The sequence below is a fragment of the Hyperoodon ampullatus genome (genome assembly GCF_949752795.1).
Source record: "Hyperoodon ampullatus genome assembly, chromosome: 1".
NCBI lineage: Eukaryota > Metazoa > Chordata > Mammalia > Artiodactyla > Ziphiidae > Hyperoodon > Hyperoodon ampullatus.
Window position 1 is genome coordinate 225,444,477 of NC_136914.1, and position 14,197 is coordinate 225,458,673.

General features: G+C 48.4%; 1 protein-coding gene across 1 annotated transcript in view; it reads left to right on the top strand.

Moving 5' to 3' along the window:
* PTPRE (protein tyrosine phosphatase receptor type E) overlaps positions 1 to 6,460 on the top strand; it is a gene marked incomplete at its 5' end in the record, with an annotated part of 165,975 nt that extends 159,515 nt beyond the window's left edge. The window contains 4 exons of the mRNA XM_079702914.1: positions 1,430 to 1,555; positions 2,435 to 2,601; positions 4,372 to 4,507; positions 6,348 to 6,460. Of these exons, the coding sequence (XP_079559040.1) occupies positions 1,430 to 1,555; positions 2,435 to 2,601; positions 4,372 to 4,507; positions 6,348 to 6,422 (504 nt within the window). The 3' untranslated portion in view covers positions 6,423 to 6,460. The remainder of the gene's footprint in view (positions 1 to 1,429; positions 1,556 to 2,434; positions 2,602 to 4,371; positions 4,508 to 6,347) is intronic.
* Positions 6,461 to 14,197: the final 7,737 nt, after the last annotated feature.

The following is a 14,197-nucleotide window of genomic DNA, read 5'->3' on the forward strand; positions in this document are numbered from 1 at the left end:
TGCCGATGCAGGGGACATGGGTTCGTGCCCAGGTCTGGGAGGATCCCACATGCCGCGGAGCGGCTGGGCCCTTGAGCCATGGCTGCTGAGCCTGCGCGTCCGGAGCCTGTGCTCCGCAATGGCAGAGGCCACAACAGAGAGAGGCCTGTGTACCTCAAAAAAAAAAAAAAAAAAAAAAAGTTGAGTTGGTTTTTCCACTCAGAATTATGCATTTGATATTCTCCTATGTTGCTGCCTATAACTGTGGCTCATTCATCATTATTTCCTTATACTCCACGACACAAACTGTACATCCTGCATCCATTGACTTGCCCCTTCTCCTGTCATGGGCATTTGAGTTGATTCCATTCTGCTGTTTTACAAACAGTGCTGTGGGTACTTTCTTGTGCGTGTCTCCTGATGCACAAGGAATAGTAGGTTCCAAAGAGACAAAATGCTGCATTGGAGAGTGTGTGTGAAAGTTTGAATTTGCAAGACGTTTCCTGATGGCTTTCCAAAGTGGTTGTGGTTTCCAAAGTGGTCAGTGGGTGAATATCATTCAGCGACATCCCTAGGGTTGTCTAACATCCTCATTTTTGTTAATTAAGTAGGTATAAATTTCATCTCTTCGTGGCCTTGATTTGCACCTCTCTGATCCCTGTGAGGTCAGGCGTCACTATGCATATTTATAGAGGACATGTTTTGTCTTGTGCAAAGTGCCTGTTCATGCCTTTCACTCATTTTTTTAGTGGGTTGTTTGCCCTTTTCTTATTGATTTATAGGATTTCTTTACGTATTCTTGGTACTGATCCCTTGGTTTTACGTATTGCAAATATTTCATCCCAGTTGATGGTCTGTCTTTTCATTCTCTTGATATTTTTGGATGATGCAGAGTTAATTTTATTATAATCTGATGTTGCAACCTGCTGTATCATGGTTGGTTTGCTCTTTGGGGCTCTTGTTTGTTAAATCTGTACCCCAAAATGAAAAGGTATTTTCTTCTTCTAAGGCTTTCACAGTTTTGTTTTTGACGTTAAGTCTGACCCTGTCTTGGTTTGTTTTTTATTAAGGTTCAAGGCTACCATATATGGTAGGGCAAGTTCTACGCTGCCCAACTCCAGGAGGGGCTGGGGCATTCATATCAGCCCAGGTAGGGTGTGAGTCAGGGATCCAGTTCCCTTTTCCCATATGGAGAACTGATTTCCCAGCTCCATTTACTGACTAGTCTCTCCTCTGTGTCATGTCACTTCTGTTCTGTATCAAAGTTGCAAATACATGCACGTCTGTTTCTGGACTCTGTTCCCTTGGTCAACAGGCACTGGTAGCATTCATATTCGTGTTTATATGTTGTTTTCTTGGTCAGGCGAAATACGTTAAATGCTTTGAGAGCGATTCTGCATCAGATCGTCAAAACCACTAGCAGCAAATTCTTTCTGTGTTATCCCCCAAGGATAAATGCTGCCAGTATTGGCCGACAGAGGGCTCAGTGACTCATGGAGAAATAACGATCGAGATAAAGAGCGATACCCTTTCTGAAGCCATCAGTATACGAGACTTCCTGGTCACTTTCAATCAGGTATTGTTGCCAAAGCCCTTTAATCTCTCGTGGGCATCACTCGGGGTCTCTGCTTGTCATTGTGCCAGGATGTCCTGCCCTTTCGGGCTTTTCCGGAGCCCCACGTTCGATTAGTATCCACGGTCCGTGAGGACAGTAGGAAGCTGTGTTATCAAGTGGCCGATCTCCCATAAGATTTGACCTCCGTGGTCCCCTGCCTCCTTGCTGGAGCACGGGGGTGGTGGGGCAAAGTGGCGAACTCCGAGAGGTGTCCCGCCGCCACCCGCTCCCCAGGAGCAAAGACCGTGGCCGAGAGCAGGAGGAAGGAATGGATGACGCCACAGAGGCCTCCCTGGGGCTCTCTGCCATCCCCCCTCCCCACCGGGTCTTGGGCACTGCTCCGTGGCAAGCATGGGGACGCTGTGTGTCAACTGTGGGTAAGATGACCCACCTATGGGATTTGATTCTGAGCTCAAGGCGGTCAGAAGAGTGAAACCCAGCTTTGCCCAAAGACTTGTTCTCCTCCACACGGGGCACAGAACGATCCAGGGCCACTTGACTCAGAAACTGCTCATCTCCAGCCTTGAAGGGACGTGTAGGGTCCTGGCTTCTTACAAAAAGGGATGATTCCTGTTAGCTCAAACAAAACTGCCAAGGATCCCATAGAGGGGTCTGGTGGGCCCTGGGGACTTGGGGGCGCATCCTCTTGAGTGTCCTGATCCCCACCCAGAAGGAGGCACTGCTGGCCTCTGCTTTAGGGTGACCATGGCCTACAAACACCCTGACGGGAGGCCAGCCAGATGGGAGCTCTGCTGGCCGCCAGACACCGTGGCCCGAGTTCCCGGGAGGGCAGGGGGGCCTGCGGTGGGGCAGCACTGAGGCACCCTTCCCACCCAGCAGCCCCCGGCCCGCCAGGAGGAACAGACCCGGGTCGTGCGACAGTTCCACTTCCACGGCTGGCCGGAGATCGGGATCCCCGCCGAGGGCAAAGGCATGATCGACCTCATTGCGGCCGTGCAGAAGCAGCAGCAGCAGACAGGCGATCACCCCATCACTGTGCACTGCAGGTGAGCGGCCCCTGGGAGCCCGGGCAGCCCTGCTGGTGGGGCGGACACAGACCCCACGCCCAGTTCGCTGCTCCCAGCAGCATCATTTGCCTGGACGGTATCCTACCTTAAGCACATCACATAACGCAGATGCATAGGTGTCATCTTACCATAGCACACAGAAGCCTTTGGGCGGAAGGAGTCATGAAATGCCTCAAACACACATTTCTTTGTGCTTTTTAAGTTGTCAAAAAAAAAAAAAAATTGCCAAGCACCGCTCAGACAAACCCTGACCTTGAGTCGTCTTCGTTTTTTTTTTCCTTTCTTTTTTTTTCTTTTTTTTTTCTCGGTACGCGGGCCTCTCACTGTTGTGGCCTCTCCCATTGCGGAGCACAGGCTCTGGACACGCAGGCTCAGCAGCCATGGCTCACGGGCCCAGCCGCTTCGCAGCATGTGGGAAGACCCCTCGTCTTCGTTTTGAAAGACCATCTGACTCTGGCTGGTGTGCCCAGCCAGCATAGCAGGAGGCTCTTCTTGAGCTTCTCACGGATGTCCAGGCCGGGGTCCATAACGGAGGGCCCGCCGCTCCACGCCCTCCCTCTCAGCCCGGCTCCCGAGTCAGGCCCAAGGGCAGAGGGACACACTGGGGGAACCCCTGGACACATCTGGGCGCCCCCAGCAAAGACTTTGAAAGACAGCATTACGAGGGTAGAGGGTGAATCCGGCTGAACCTAGACACGTGCCAGCTCACCTTTTTTCTGGGCCAGGCCCCCCTGCTGGCAGGGACCTTGACCACCCTTGCAAAGCTCTTCCTTGCGTTTGGGGAGTTTAATCTTGGGGGTGCTGATTTGCCTCCAAAGCTGCACTTCTGTTCCTTTGTCTACATGTGTGGCTCCCTTTTTTTTTTGCAACTGCCATTGGCACCGACTCACTTCGCCTTGTAGCTAAATAACACCCAGCTTGGAGGGTTTGGGCCTCTTTCCTTGTCTGGGACCCGCCTGGCGCACTTCCGGCCTGGCCAGCAGGGGGAGCACATGCCTCGGTTGGTTTCCAGTCCCTGGTGCCTTTGTAGATGTTGTTTTGAGTTCCTTCTTGTTCCACCTCCGCAAACCCAGACTGAGCTTAACGCGTGTTGGGCACCAGGGATGCAAAGGTGAAGGAGACCCACAAGGTCATCCCACGTGTGAAAGGCAGACGCAGGGAGAGCAGCCGTAGAGTCAGCCCACAGGTGGGATTCCAGGGCCCAGAGGGCAGCCGTGCATCCCCAGAGGGCTCCCTGGAAGAGGCCAGCCAAGCCCGCCTCCATTAGGTCTGGTCTACGCAAGGAAGAAGGGAAATGGTTCCACCAGCTTAAAAACTTGTAACTGGTCCTGATTCAACTCATGTTGTAATTAGGCAAGTGTTTTAGGAATTTTATGTTTGCTGACGCTTAGTCCAAAGCTAAGCTACCTATCAGTGACTATTAAAAATCCAAGCTCCGGGGCTTCCCTGGTGGCACAGTGGTTGAGAGTCCGCCTGCCGATGCAGGGGACACAGGTTCGTGCCCCGGTCCAGGAAGATCCCACATACCACGGAGCGGCTGGGCCCGTGAGCCATGGCCACTGAGCCTGCGCATCCAGAGCCTGTGCTCCACAACGGGAGAGGCCACAGCAGTGAGAGGCCCGTACCAAAAAAAAAAAAAATCCAAGCTCCAATCATTCCAGTACTGACATGTAGGGCTTGGCGGAGGCTGTGGGATTCTCCTGCCCGTGGGTGAGTTTGAGTATCTCATCCAGCACGTTTTCTCTGCAGTGCTGGAGCTGGGCGCACAGGGACTTTCATAGCACTGAGCAACATTCTGGAACGGGTCAAAGCTGAGGGGCTTTTAGACGTATTCCAAGCTGTGAAGAGTTTACGACTTCAGAGGCCACATATGGTGCAAACCCTGGTAAGAAAGCGTTTCCAGAGGAATGGAGAATGGTCTCATGTTGAATTTCATGTCTGTTTCATTGAAGGAGTTCAAGTCCACGGGGAAGGAGGGAGGTAAAGTTTCCAAGAAAAAGAGCCAAAGCTTCCAGTCAGCTCACAGTAAAGCTCTACAGACACCTTCTTCCCTTGCGTCTGGCTGGGGTCTGTCCCCCGGGCAGGACACGGGAGGAGGGGCACACCCATGACTTCAGATGACAAGACCCCTTGGGCAGAGGCACAGATGATAGCAACCGTTACGTCAAAGTGACCTGTTCCTCCAGATTCCAACCTACATTTAAATATGCACCAAGTTCAAAAACAGCACTGACGCGTACAGTCCTGATTCTTGTCATCTATCTTCCACTGTTCGTTTGGACTCTTTTCCTTGGCTGGATCTCACTCAGCCTCCAGACACTGCCCAGGGGCCTTACTTAAGGAGTCCATGCAATGCACAGTTCCTTCTTACATTCTCTTTCATTTCGTGGTGAAAACACACACTTTCTGGTTTTCAGAAGAGATGCCTCTTCACCAAATTCGGTGATAGTTCTGCAACAGCCAAGGTCAGTTTTAAAGGCTGTTACAACCCGTCGTTTTCCCCAAGGCTTCTTCTTTTAGCACTTGCCCTCCCGGCCCGGCCCACTCATTCTCTGTGCTAACTGGATCCCGACTCAGGCACTTTCCTTTCCTTTCCCTTCCGGGGGGGCTGGGTGATCGGGTGGGAGTCTTAGTAGCTGGAAGGGAGGACCCCTACCGTCCATTCTTGGCTCTCCTGACAACTTCCCTGCAACCTCAGGGCAGCAGTTTTCTGCCTCATCTTTTCTTCCCCTGGAAAGCCCAGCTCCTTCCCATGATGGCTGGACTGAGACTCCAGAACGGCCAGCCAGGCCTCTTCCAAGCCAAAAGCCTGTAGATTTTTGTTCAATGGGAATTTAGAGAAGAGGCTGAACCCAAGGTGTTGGGAAAGACGAGGGAGGGGGATGAGGAACCGCCCTTGGTCCCCCTGCTTCCCCAGCTCCCATGTTCACTGGGCCGGCAAACGACCAGGGTCTGCAAGGAACCAGACCCTTTTAGGGTAGCTGTTGTTACTTGAACCTGCCTGCTGACCGTTGTGCACGCGTGGCTTTCCAAGACGCACAGTAGGCTCACTAAGAAAGCCCTGCCGTGGCCATTTTCCCCATCTCTTTCATTTCCTCTTTTGAGTGCCCATTAATGGGCCGTGTCACACAACCCGCTTTCTGGTCCCCTGTTAACCCACCACCTGGCTCTAGTCTCACCAGCTCAAAGAGCCAGTGGGAGGTCAGGAGTCAGATGATGTCCAAGTGTTCTAATAAGTTAACAGCCTTATACATAGGCAACACATTTTTCTTTTAAATTCTAGTAAAATTGATATAAAGCAATGCCCTTTTACAGTGTAAATTTAGGCTTAAAAATCTATATTCTATCTTATTTAACTTCTATAGATTATTTTCATTACACTATGAAGTTTGATGTTCAGTATGCTCATTTTTTTTCAGTTCAAAAGTGGTTGTTTTTAAGTTTAAATATGAAAACTAAAGATCTCTCACTCAGACTGTCCAAAATACACTAAGCTAAAGTTAAACTGAACATTGACATTTTCTATGTAGAAAAACAGCTTTATTTGGAAATGTTCATGCGCCTAAAAACTAAATTATATAACAGAAGCTGATACACAGTAGGATATACAGCATTTCAATAACTGGTCAGACTTTTTTATGTCTTCTCTTTAAAGTTTCTCCTAATTAAATTAGGCAAAAATTTTTTTCATATTATTTTAATGTGTTCTTGTTTTTCTTTTTCAGGAACAGTATGAATTCTGCTACAAAGTGGTACAAGATTTTATTGATATATTTTCTGATTATGCTAATTTCAAATGAAAATTCCTGCCTTAAAATATTTTTTAATTTAATGGTCAGTATATTTTGTAAAAATCATGTTAATTTATTTCATAGTTGACATTAATATCCTCCTAATTTCTTTGTATATATTTTGTTATGCTTTAAAGGCCACCTGCTGTAAAGTTATTAAATCTTAAATACCCCTTTTAAAAACTGGAATAATGTATTAAGGTCAAATAATACTCCATAAAATATATATTTCTGCTAATATCAGTAAAAATATTTTAATTTTTCATTAGATTCATATCATTTCATTTCACACAGTCAGCACCTCTAAATGTTAAAAATCTTAATATGACAAGTGTGTTTATTTATGCAATGTGCTAACCACAACTTCTTTAGAAAACAGTCGAGGACTCAGATATCGGTGGAAAATACATTTTCCTGACACTGATTTTACAGCCCTGAGCAGTGGCAGTTTTTTGAAAGCAAACTGTTTGTGAAGATACAGTGTAAATAGGGAATTTTGTAGTCCTCAGTCTCAACCCACGTGGTTTATCTTTACATTTTAAAGATCAAAGAAGACTTTACAACCTGAGTCCAGGTCTAAAACACACTGGAGTAGTCAGTGACTATATAGTAATACTTAAAAATGCATTTATTCAAGGCTGTGTCGTGCCATCTTGGCCAGATGAGAAAAGATGTAAAGGCCAGTGGTCCAGTTCGCACGGGCCTTGGGTCCGGCAAAACCAGTTATCAGAGTTTCAGTCCCACGGTGCTGGGCGCTGCTTGACTGTCCGTCTGTCTGAGAATCACACCCACTGCACTTCTCACTCCCCCCCGCCCCCCGGCCCCCCGCCATTCTGCCCTGCTTGTCTTGAGCTGTGCCTCAGGGCATGACAAAAACCACTTTCATTCCAAAAGGTCAGATAGAGCATCTGACACACCTGGAAGCAAGGAGCTCCCCCCTGGTAGAAACAGTTGGGCAGCCACAAACAATTATGCTTTAAACTTTCTGAGAAGCATTTTGGTATTTAAAAATCTGTTGTAAAAGCTAAGACTGTTTGTAAGAAAAGAAATCTTAAAATCTAGATTTATACAGTTTTTTTAAAGTCCCACTCATCGATATTTAATAAAAGAGAAAGAGAAATCCTTAATCTAAAGGCTAATTTATTTTTGAATGGTTACTAGCGAGACCTCTGACACTGGATAATAATGATCTCACTGCCAGACAGGACTGGCTTATGGGGCAAAAAAAAGAGAAGGGATGAATGTAGAAAGGTTTGATTTAATGGCAGTGATCTGTCTGTGGCTGATAGGTACCTAGCAGATGAGCACAATATTAAAAAAAAGACATCTGAAAACATTTAACATGTGCATTTTGGGGTACACTTTTTGCTTTTTAAAAGAGATGTGAATGTGAAGGCCTTCATTTGATATTTCCACTGGTAACTGATTGCACAAAGGTAACCCAGGGTAAGTTACATCCTAATAACAAGCCCACGGGTAATCAAGCTTCTGCTACTCCTCCGAGCCCCACCCGAGGGTCAGATGAGGTGCCCAGCTGGACGGACAAAAGCACAACTTCGTGAGCGCTGCCATGGCCACCAGCCTGCAGCCCTGGGCTCCACACACAGCTGAATGCGTCCCTCACCCTTCTGGGTACAATGATTATGCATTTGGGTCGAAGAGAAAATGGAGGGAGCTTTGCAAGATGCACCTGGTGGCCCTGTTTGTTTTCATCGTTAAAGTCCCAAGCCCGAAGCCCTTCTTGACTAAAGGGGAAGAGAGAAAACTGAGCACCAAAGCCTAGAAACAGAGCCGGTGTTTGTGGTGAAGGCGACCTATAGGGGTCATAGAGTCAAGGCGCCTGGATTGGGGTCTTAATTGAGGAGCCTTTAATGAGAATCCGTCAGGTCCTTCAATGGTCTTACTGGCATCTCTTGTCTTGAGATTAAGGTAGACCTTCTTGGGAAGCGCCCCGTTTGTGTGTTCTTCCGCCCCCTTGGTGCATCCCCCTTGTCTGCTGCGCTTCCGCCCTCATGGTTCTGAGAACAGAGCAGAAGCCACTGTCCCTGGGTTGCAGGACCCCCTCCGCCTTTGGGGCAGTACTTGCCTCCCAGCAGCTGCAGCCTCCTGGCCTCGGCCACGGTCCCGGTTCAGACAGCCGTGGTGGGCGCTCCGGGACTCCTGTCCTCTCTGTCTCGCTGGGATAGGTTGACTCTTCCTCCCCTTTGGTGAAAGAAAGTCCATTGTACATAACAAAACAGCGCCAGGCTGGTAAAGTCATTTTTCTTTGCCAGTTTTCTCTGTTGCATGCGGCTACATTCAAATGCCAAATAGCGATTAGAAGACTACCATTCTGATCTCCTTGCTTTATCAGTCACTGTGTGACTCACTTTACTGTTTCTCTCCATGTGCTCTACGAATGAAGAATGCATACCAGTGTTTTAAAAGGTATTTTTATGTGTTTTTAAAAACTTTTTAAAACGAGCCTGACACCTCTGTTTCAGCATTTGGAGTCATGCCCATGTTATTTTTTTAAATGTGTGATTACTGATACTTCTGTTGTGTTTGTGTTAATTTATGTACAATCTTTATAATATATGTATGTATTCCGGTTTCAACTCTCATTTTTTCTTTTACTCCATTTATCATTTGATCTTGCTCTGATTATGATGCCAGTGAATGCTGCTGAATTCTTTGTATATGCAAATTGCAAGATCCAAAACATTCTGATGCAAGGATAAATCTTTACTTTGACTTCCAGCCTGCGTCTCTTTCTTCACCGAAACCTCCTTATCTCGTTCCTCTGCCTTAAATCCTTTTAGACAAGACATTCATTAGGAGGGAAGCATTGATTTATGCAGACAATTTTAGGACTTGTAAAATTTAGCTCGGACGTGGTATAGAAACAGCCCCCCGGGCATGAGTGGGCATGATGGCCAGTGGGCCGGTCTTCAGAAGTCCTGAGGGTGTGTGAGCACTGGTCACAAGTGGCCCTGCAGAGGGCCCACGTCCCTCCTCGAGTCCAAACAGGGCTCCGAGCTCTGAGCAGTGGTTTCCCAGAATCTACGAGGAAGGTGACCACGTGCTCAAAGTCCACAGCCAGGTGGGGTCAGAGAGCCCTTCTCATGTCGCTTCTCCTCCTAAAACCTAAACACCTATTAGGCCTCCCTTTACACACCTTGTGTCTCTGGTGACCCCAGCTCTCTTTTTCAGCTTCACCGCCCTTCCCCAGCTCACGCCCCAGCTTCCCCTTTTAGATATTCTGGGCCTAATGTGAAAATCTAAACATATGCTCTTTATTCTTGGTTGTATTTATTTAATACATTTTATAAGCTTTGTTATATTTGTTACAGATGTGATTAATTAGGATGAGGGCCTAGGAGTCGGGTGGGCCATTAGGGTGGGTCCATTCTACTCCAGTATGAGGGCGCCTTTATGAGAAGAGGCAACTTGGACCCAGAGACACACGCACAGGGAGAAGAACATGTGAAGAGAAGGCAGGCGTTGGAGCGATGCTTCTGCAAACTAGGAAGCCCGGAGGCTGCCGGAGACCAGGGAGTGGGTTCTCCTTCACAGCCTCGGAAGGAAGCAACCTTGACTTGGCCTTCATTTCTGCAGGACTGAAGACAATAAGATTGGGTTGTTTGAACCACCTGGTTTGTGGCACTTTGTTAGGACGGCCTTGGCAGACCAACACCCTGCCCCCGCTCTGACCCCTACAGCCAAGGTTTCTGTTGTTGGATGTCCCCGAAAGGAGCCCTGAATCAAGCATGTGGGTGCAGGTAGCTAAAGGGGAGGAGACCCCGGCACGTGCGAGTGAGGGAACAGGACGGGAGGGGCAGCACAAAGACACCCCCCCCCCGGGGACTCGACTCTGCAGTGATGCCCGAGGGCCTCCCCGAATCGCCCTCCCAAAGGACTGGACCCTGGAGCCTTGCCCCGCCACTACCCCCGGCCCAAGTTGGAGGTTTTCTCCAGCGATGCCAGCCCCTGGTCTCAAAGGACGGTGCCACCCTGGCGACACAGGGAGATGCGTTTGTTGTACAAGTTCAAAGCAATCAGAAAGAGTGTGCACGGACTTGGCCTTTCACTGGGTTCCTCTTTTCCACCTCAGTCCATTGGTAACTTTGGGGTACCTCCTTCCAGACAGCTATCTGCAGATTTAAACCTGTACAGTTACATAAACACACGCACTCTTGCTTGATTGTTTGTTTATAAAAACAACAGAGCTGAACTCCAGGTATATCATCAAATCCAGGATGACAAAATTGCCAAACCCACTTTGTTTTGCTGAGAAAGCAAACACACTGCCAATTATTTCTTGCAAGACACCGTCAGTTTTGTTTTGTTTTTTTTTTTGCTGTACGCGGGCCTCTCACTGCTGTGGCCTCTCCCGTTGCGGAGCACAGGCTCCGGACGCGCAGGCTCAGCGGGTGTGGCTCACGGGCCCAGCGGCTCCGCGGCATGTGGGATCTTCCCGGACCGGGGCACGAACCCGTGTCCCCTGCATCGGCAGGCAGACTCTCAACCTCTGTGCCACCAGGGAAGCCCAAGACACCGTCAGTTTTGAGATACATCCTGATGTTCGAGAGGTTAATATGTAAAAACCTTGTATCTTAGAAACGACAAAATGCACTACCTGCGGGCAGTTGTGTAAATTGCCCCTTTGTCCCGCCTTAGGATTGGGCCATGTCAGCATACACACAGCTTCCTCATCCTGTCTAAAGGTTGCTTGGCATTCCTGGCATAGAGCTACTCTGATGGACATAAAACGTGGAGACTGACCCTTTGTTATTCATGTTATAAATATTTCCCTTTGACGCTTTATAATAGACTGTCGTTGGTGGCTATCTAACGTCCCTTGTCCAGGAAGCTTGGGGACTTACCAGCCAGTCGACAGGGTTGCTGGGTGTGTGGGTGATTCTGCCTGGCAGCAGGGCCCTCTGTGGCCCTTGCATGGCGGCACCCAATAAACGCGTCAAACCAAACATTCATGCCTGTGGGATCATCGTGTAGACGCCACGAGGGGCTTCATGTGAATGAGTCCTGGGCACTTTTTGTTCCTGTGGAGAGCAATGTTGCTGACATCCATGTGTCAGCACGGCGCTCTGTACCAGGAGACAGCCCGAGGCCTGGGGGTCTGCACGGCACCGGAATCAGGGTCCCTCGGGCTGTGGCTGGAGCATCGCATCTGTGTCTGGGAAGATGACCCCACCAGCTCCTCTTAGAGGAATCGTCTAGAAAGCCCAGCAGACGGGCAGATCCCAGCCACAGTGTCTTAACGTCGTCTTTAGTTCAGCAGCTGGACTTGACTCTGGAGTTGACATTTACAGTGTACTTTCCACGACAACCCGGACACCTCCAGCCAGTGCGCCCGTCTGCTGAGGCCTGAATTCCTCCGTCTTGACTGTGTTTAGGACTCAGGATGGCCCTTCCCTCCTGCCTCAGCCCCTCCAGGTAGTAATGAACTTGACGTCCGGACACCCAAAAGCCTTTCTCTGCCCCTGACAGACTTCTTCCTGGGAACAAAACGACCCACCACGGGCTCCCACCCCCTGACTTGCCTGCAAGTTCACTCCCAGGATCTCCTCACGTTAGGACGGCCAACCTCGGGGCCACACGCATCTTCGTTTGCTGACTCTGCGGCCCTGACCAAATCCCTGGGACTCCCCACTTCTGTGCAGACGAATAGGACACAGCCAGGGTTGTGGGGAGTCCCCTTCCCCAAACACAAGGGCTGTTCCTGCAGGACCAAAGTGGGCCTGCTGGCCAGGAGGGGAAGCGACTGTCCGGCCACGTCAGAGCTGGGGAAATGCAGACAGGAGGCCAAGGAGCCCACGCCGACCCCAGCCCGCCTGCACTCACTGTCTTGCTTTGGTTTGGTTTTCTGCCCCTTCCCTCCCTTTAATAAAGAATGCCACGGGTTTTAAGATCATTTCATCCCAGACACCTCCCGCACTGGGTCACCAGGGTATAGAGACTTGTCCATCCATGGTCTGCCCTCCTGGATGGACAAAGCTTTGTCCTAGAGGGGGGCGTCTAGTTTTCACTGCACTGCGTCCCACGAGGATGCACAGCAAGACCCCAGGATACAAAACGGGGGACTAACCCAGCCTGGGAAACGGGGATGGGGGTGCACGAGGCTTCTCTGAGGGAGTCTCACCGGAGCTGAGCTCGGGGCTGAAGGGGACCATCTTGTGAAGCAGGAGGTGGGGAAAGTCCCAGGCAGAGAAAAGAGCAGAGTGTGTGTGTGTGTGTGTGTGCATCTGCATGTATGTGTGCGTGCGTATAAATGCATGAATGTGTACCCAGGTGTATATGTGTGTAGGAATGGGTGTGGATCCATGTATATGTTTATGTATAAGCATGTGTATGTGTGTAGGAGTGGGTGTGGATCCATGTATATGTTTATGTATATGCATGTGTATATGTGTGTAGGAATGGGTGTGGATCCATGTATATATTTATGTATATGCATGTGTATATGTGTGTAGGAGTGGGTGTGGATCCATGTATGTTTATGTATATGCATGGGTATATGTGTGTAGGAGTGGGTGTGGATCCATGTATATGTTTATGTATATGCATGTGTATATGTGTGTAGGAATGGGTGTGGATCCATGTATATGTTTATGTATATGTATGTGTATATGTGTGCAGGTCTATGTATGTGTGAGGGTGGGTGGAGGGGTTTAACTAAGACAAGAGTTGGCTGGTACAGAACTGGAGCAAAAAAGTCAAGGAGAGATTGTGGCAGCCATATCACAGAAAAGCTTGGAGATGAAAAAGTAAAAATAGCTTCCATTGTGCTCGCTTCGGCAGCACATACACTAAAACTGGAACAATACAGAGATTAGCACCGCCCCTGCACAAGGATGACATGCAAATTCGTGAAGCATTCCATATTTTTTGTTATACGGCAGAAACTAACACAACATTGTAAAGCAATTTATACTCCAATAAAGATGTTAAAAAAAAAAAAAGAATAGCTTCCATTTACTGAGAACTTTCCATCAGAGGGATGTTACTCACTTGGAATCTGAGGCTCAGAGAAGGTACCAAACCACACAGCGAGTAGGTATTTATTTCTTGAACCCCATTCTCAAACAATTAGCCTGGCTAAAATATTAGTGGTTAATATTTCTGACCCGTCACCCTCAAGAATGCTAAATAAAGGATGTGTCCTGTGGACGTGTGTTTTTTAAACACTTGTTTGAATGACCTTTTCTAATCCAGCACCTACAACCCTATAAAATAAAACTACTCTTATGCTCTTGAAATACTGTACTTACGAAAGCGAGAAAACATGCTGATATATTTCAGTGAGCTTTTTGGTTAGAATTGAACCCTAAGAGCTTTTTAATTAATTTTTATCCCATTCCCCAGGCATACAGCTAATTGAAATTTTTCTATATGTAAGGTTCATAATTATTACTAAATGTGAAGTGTTGGCAGAACAACTTAATTGTAGAAAATTCCTGTTTTACAATTTCTTGAATCGTGCCTACCTAAATGACACGTGTGACTCACACCTTCAAATAGAGTGCCTTTTCTAACGAGGGTTGCGCTTCCTAAAATACTCTCCCCTCTGCTCGCCAGAATCCCACCCCTCTTTCTGGCCCCTCCCTGCTTCATCCTCAACCCTCCTACCTCCATCTGTCACTCACCCTCCCTTAAGATTTCAGACAACACTGTCTAAAACTGTATTATAGCAGCCAAAATAGCAAAAGCAAATACCACTGACTCAGCAGACACGCCTGGATTCATGTATTCGTTCAGCAAACATTTATTATTATGTGGACCTG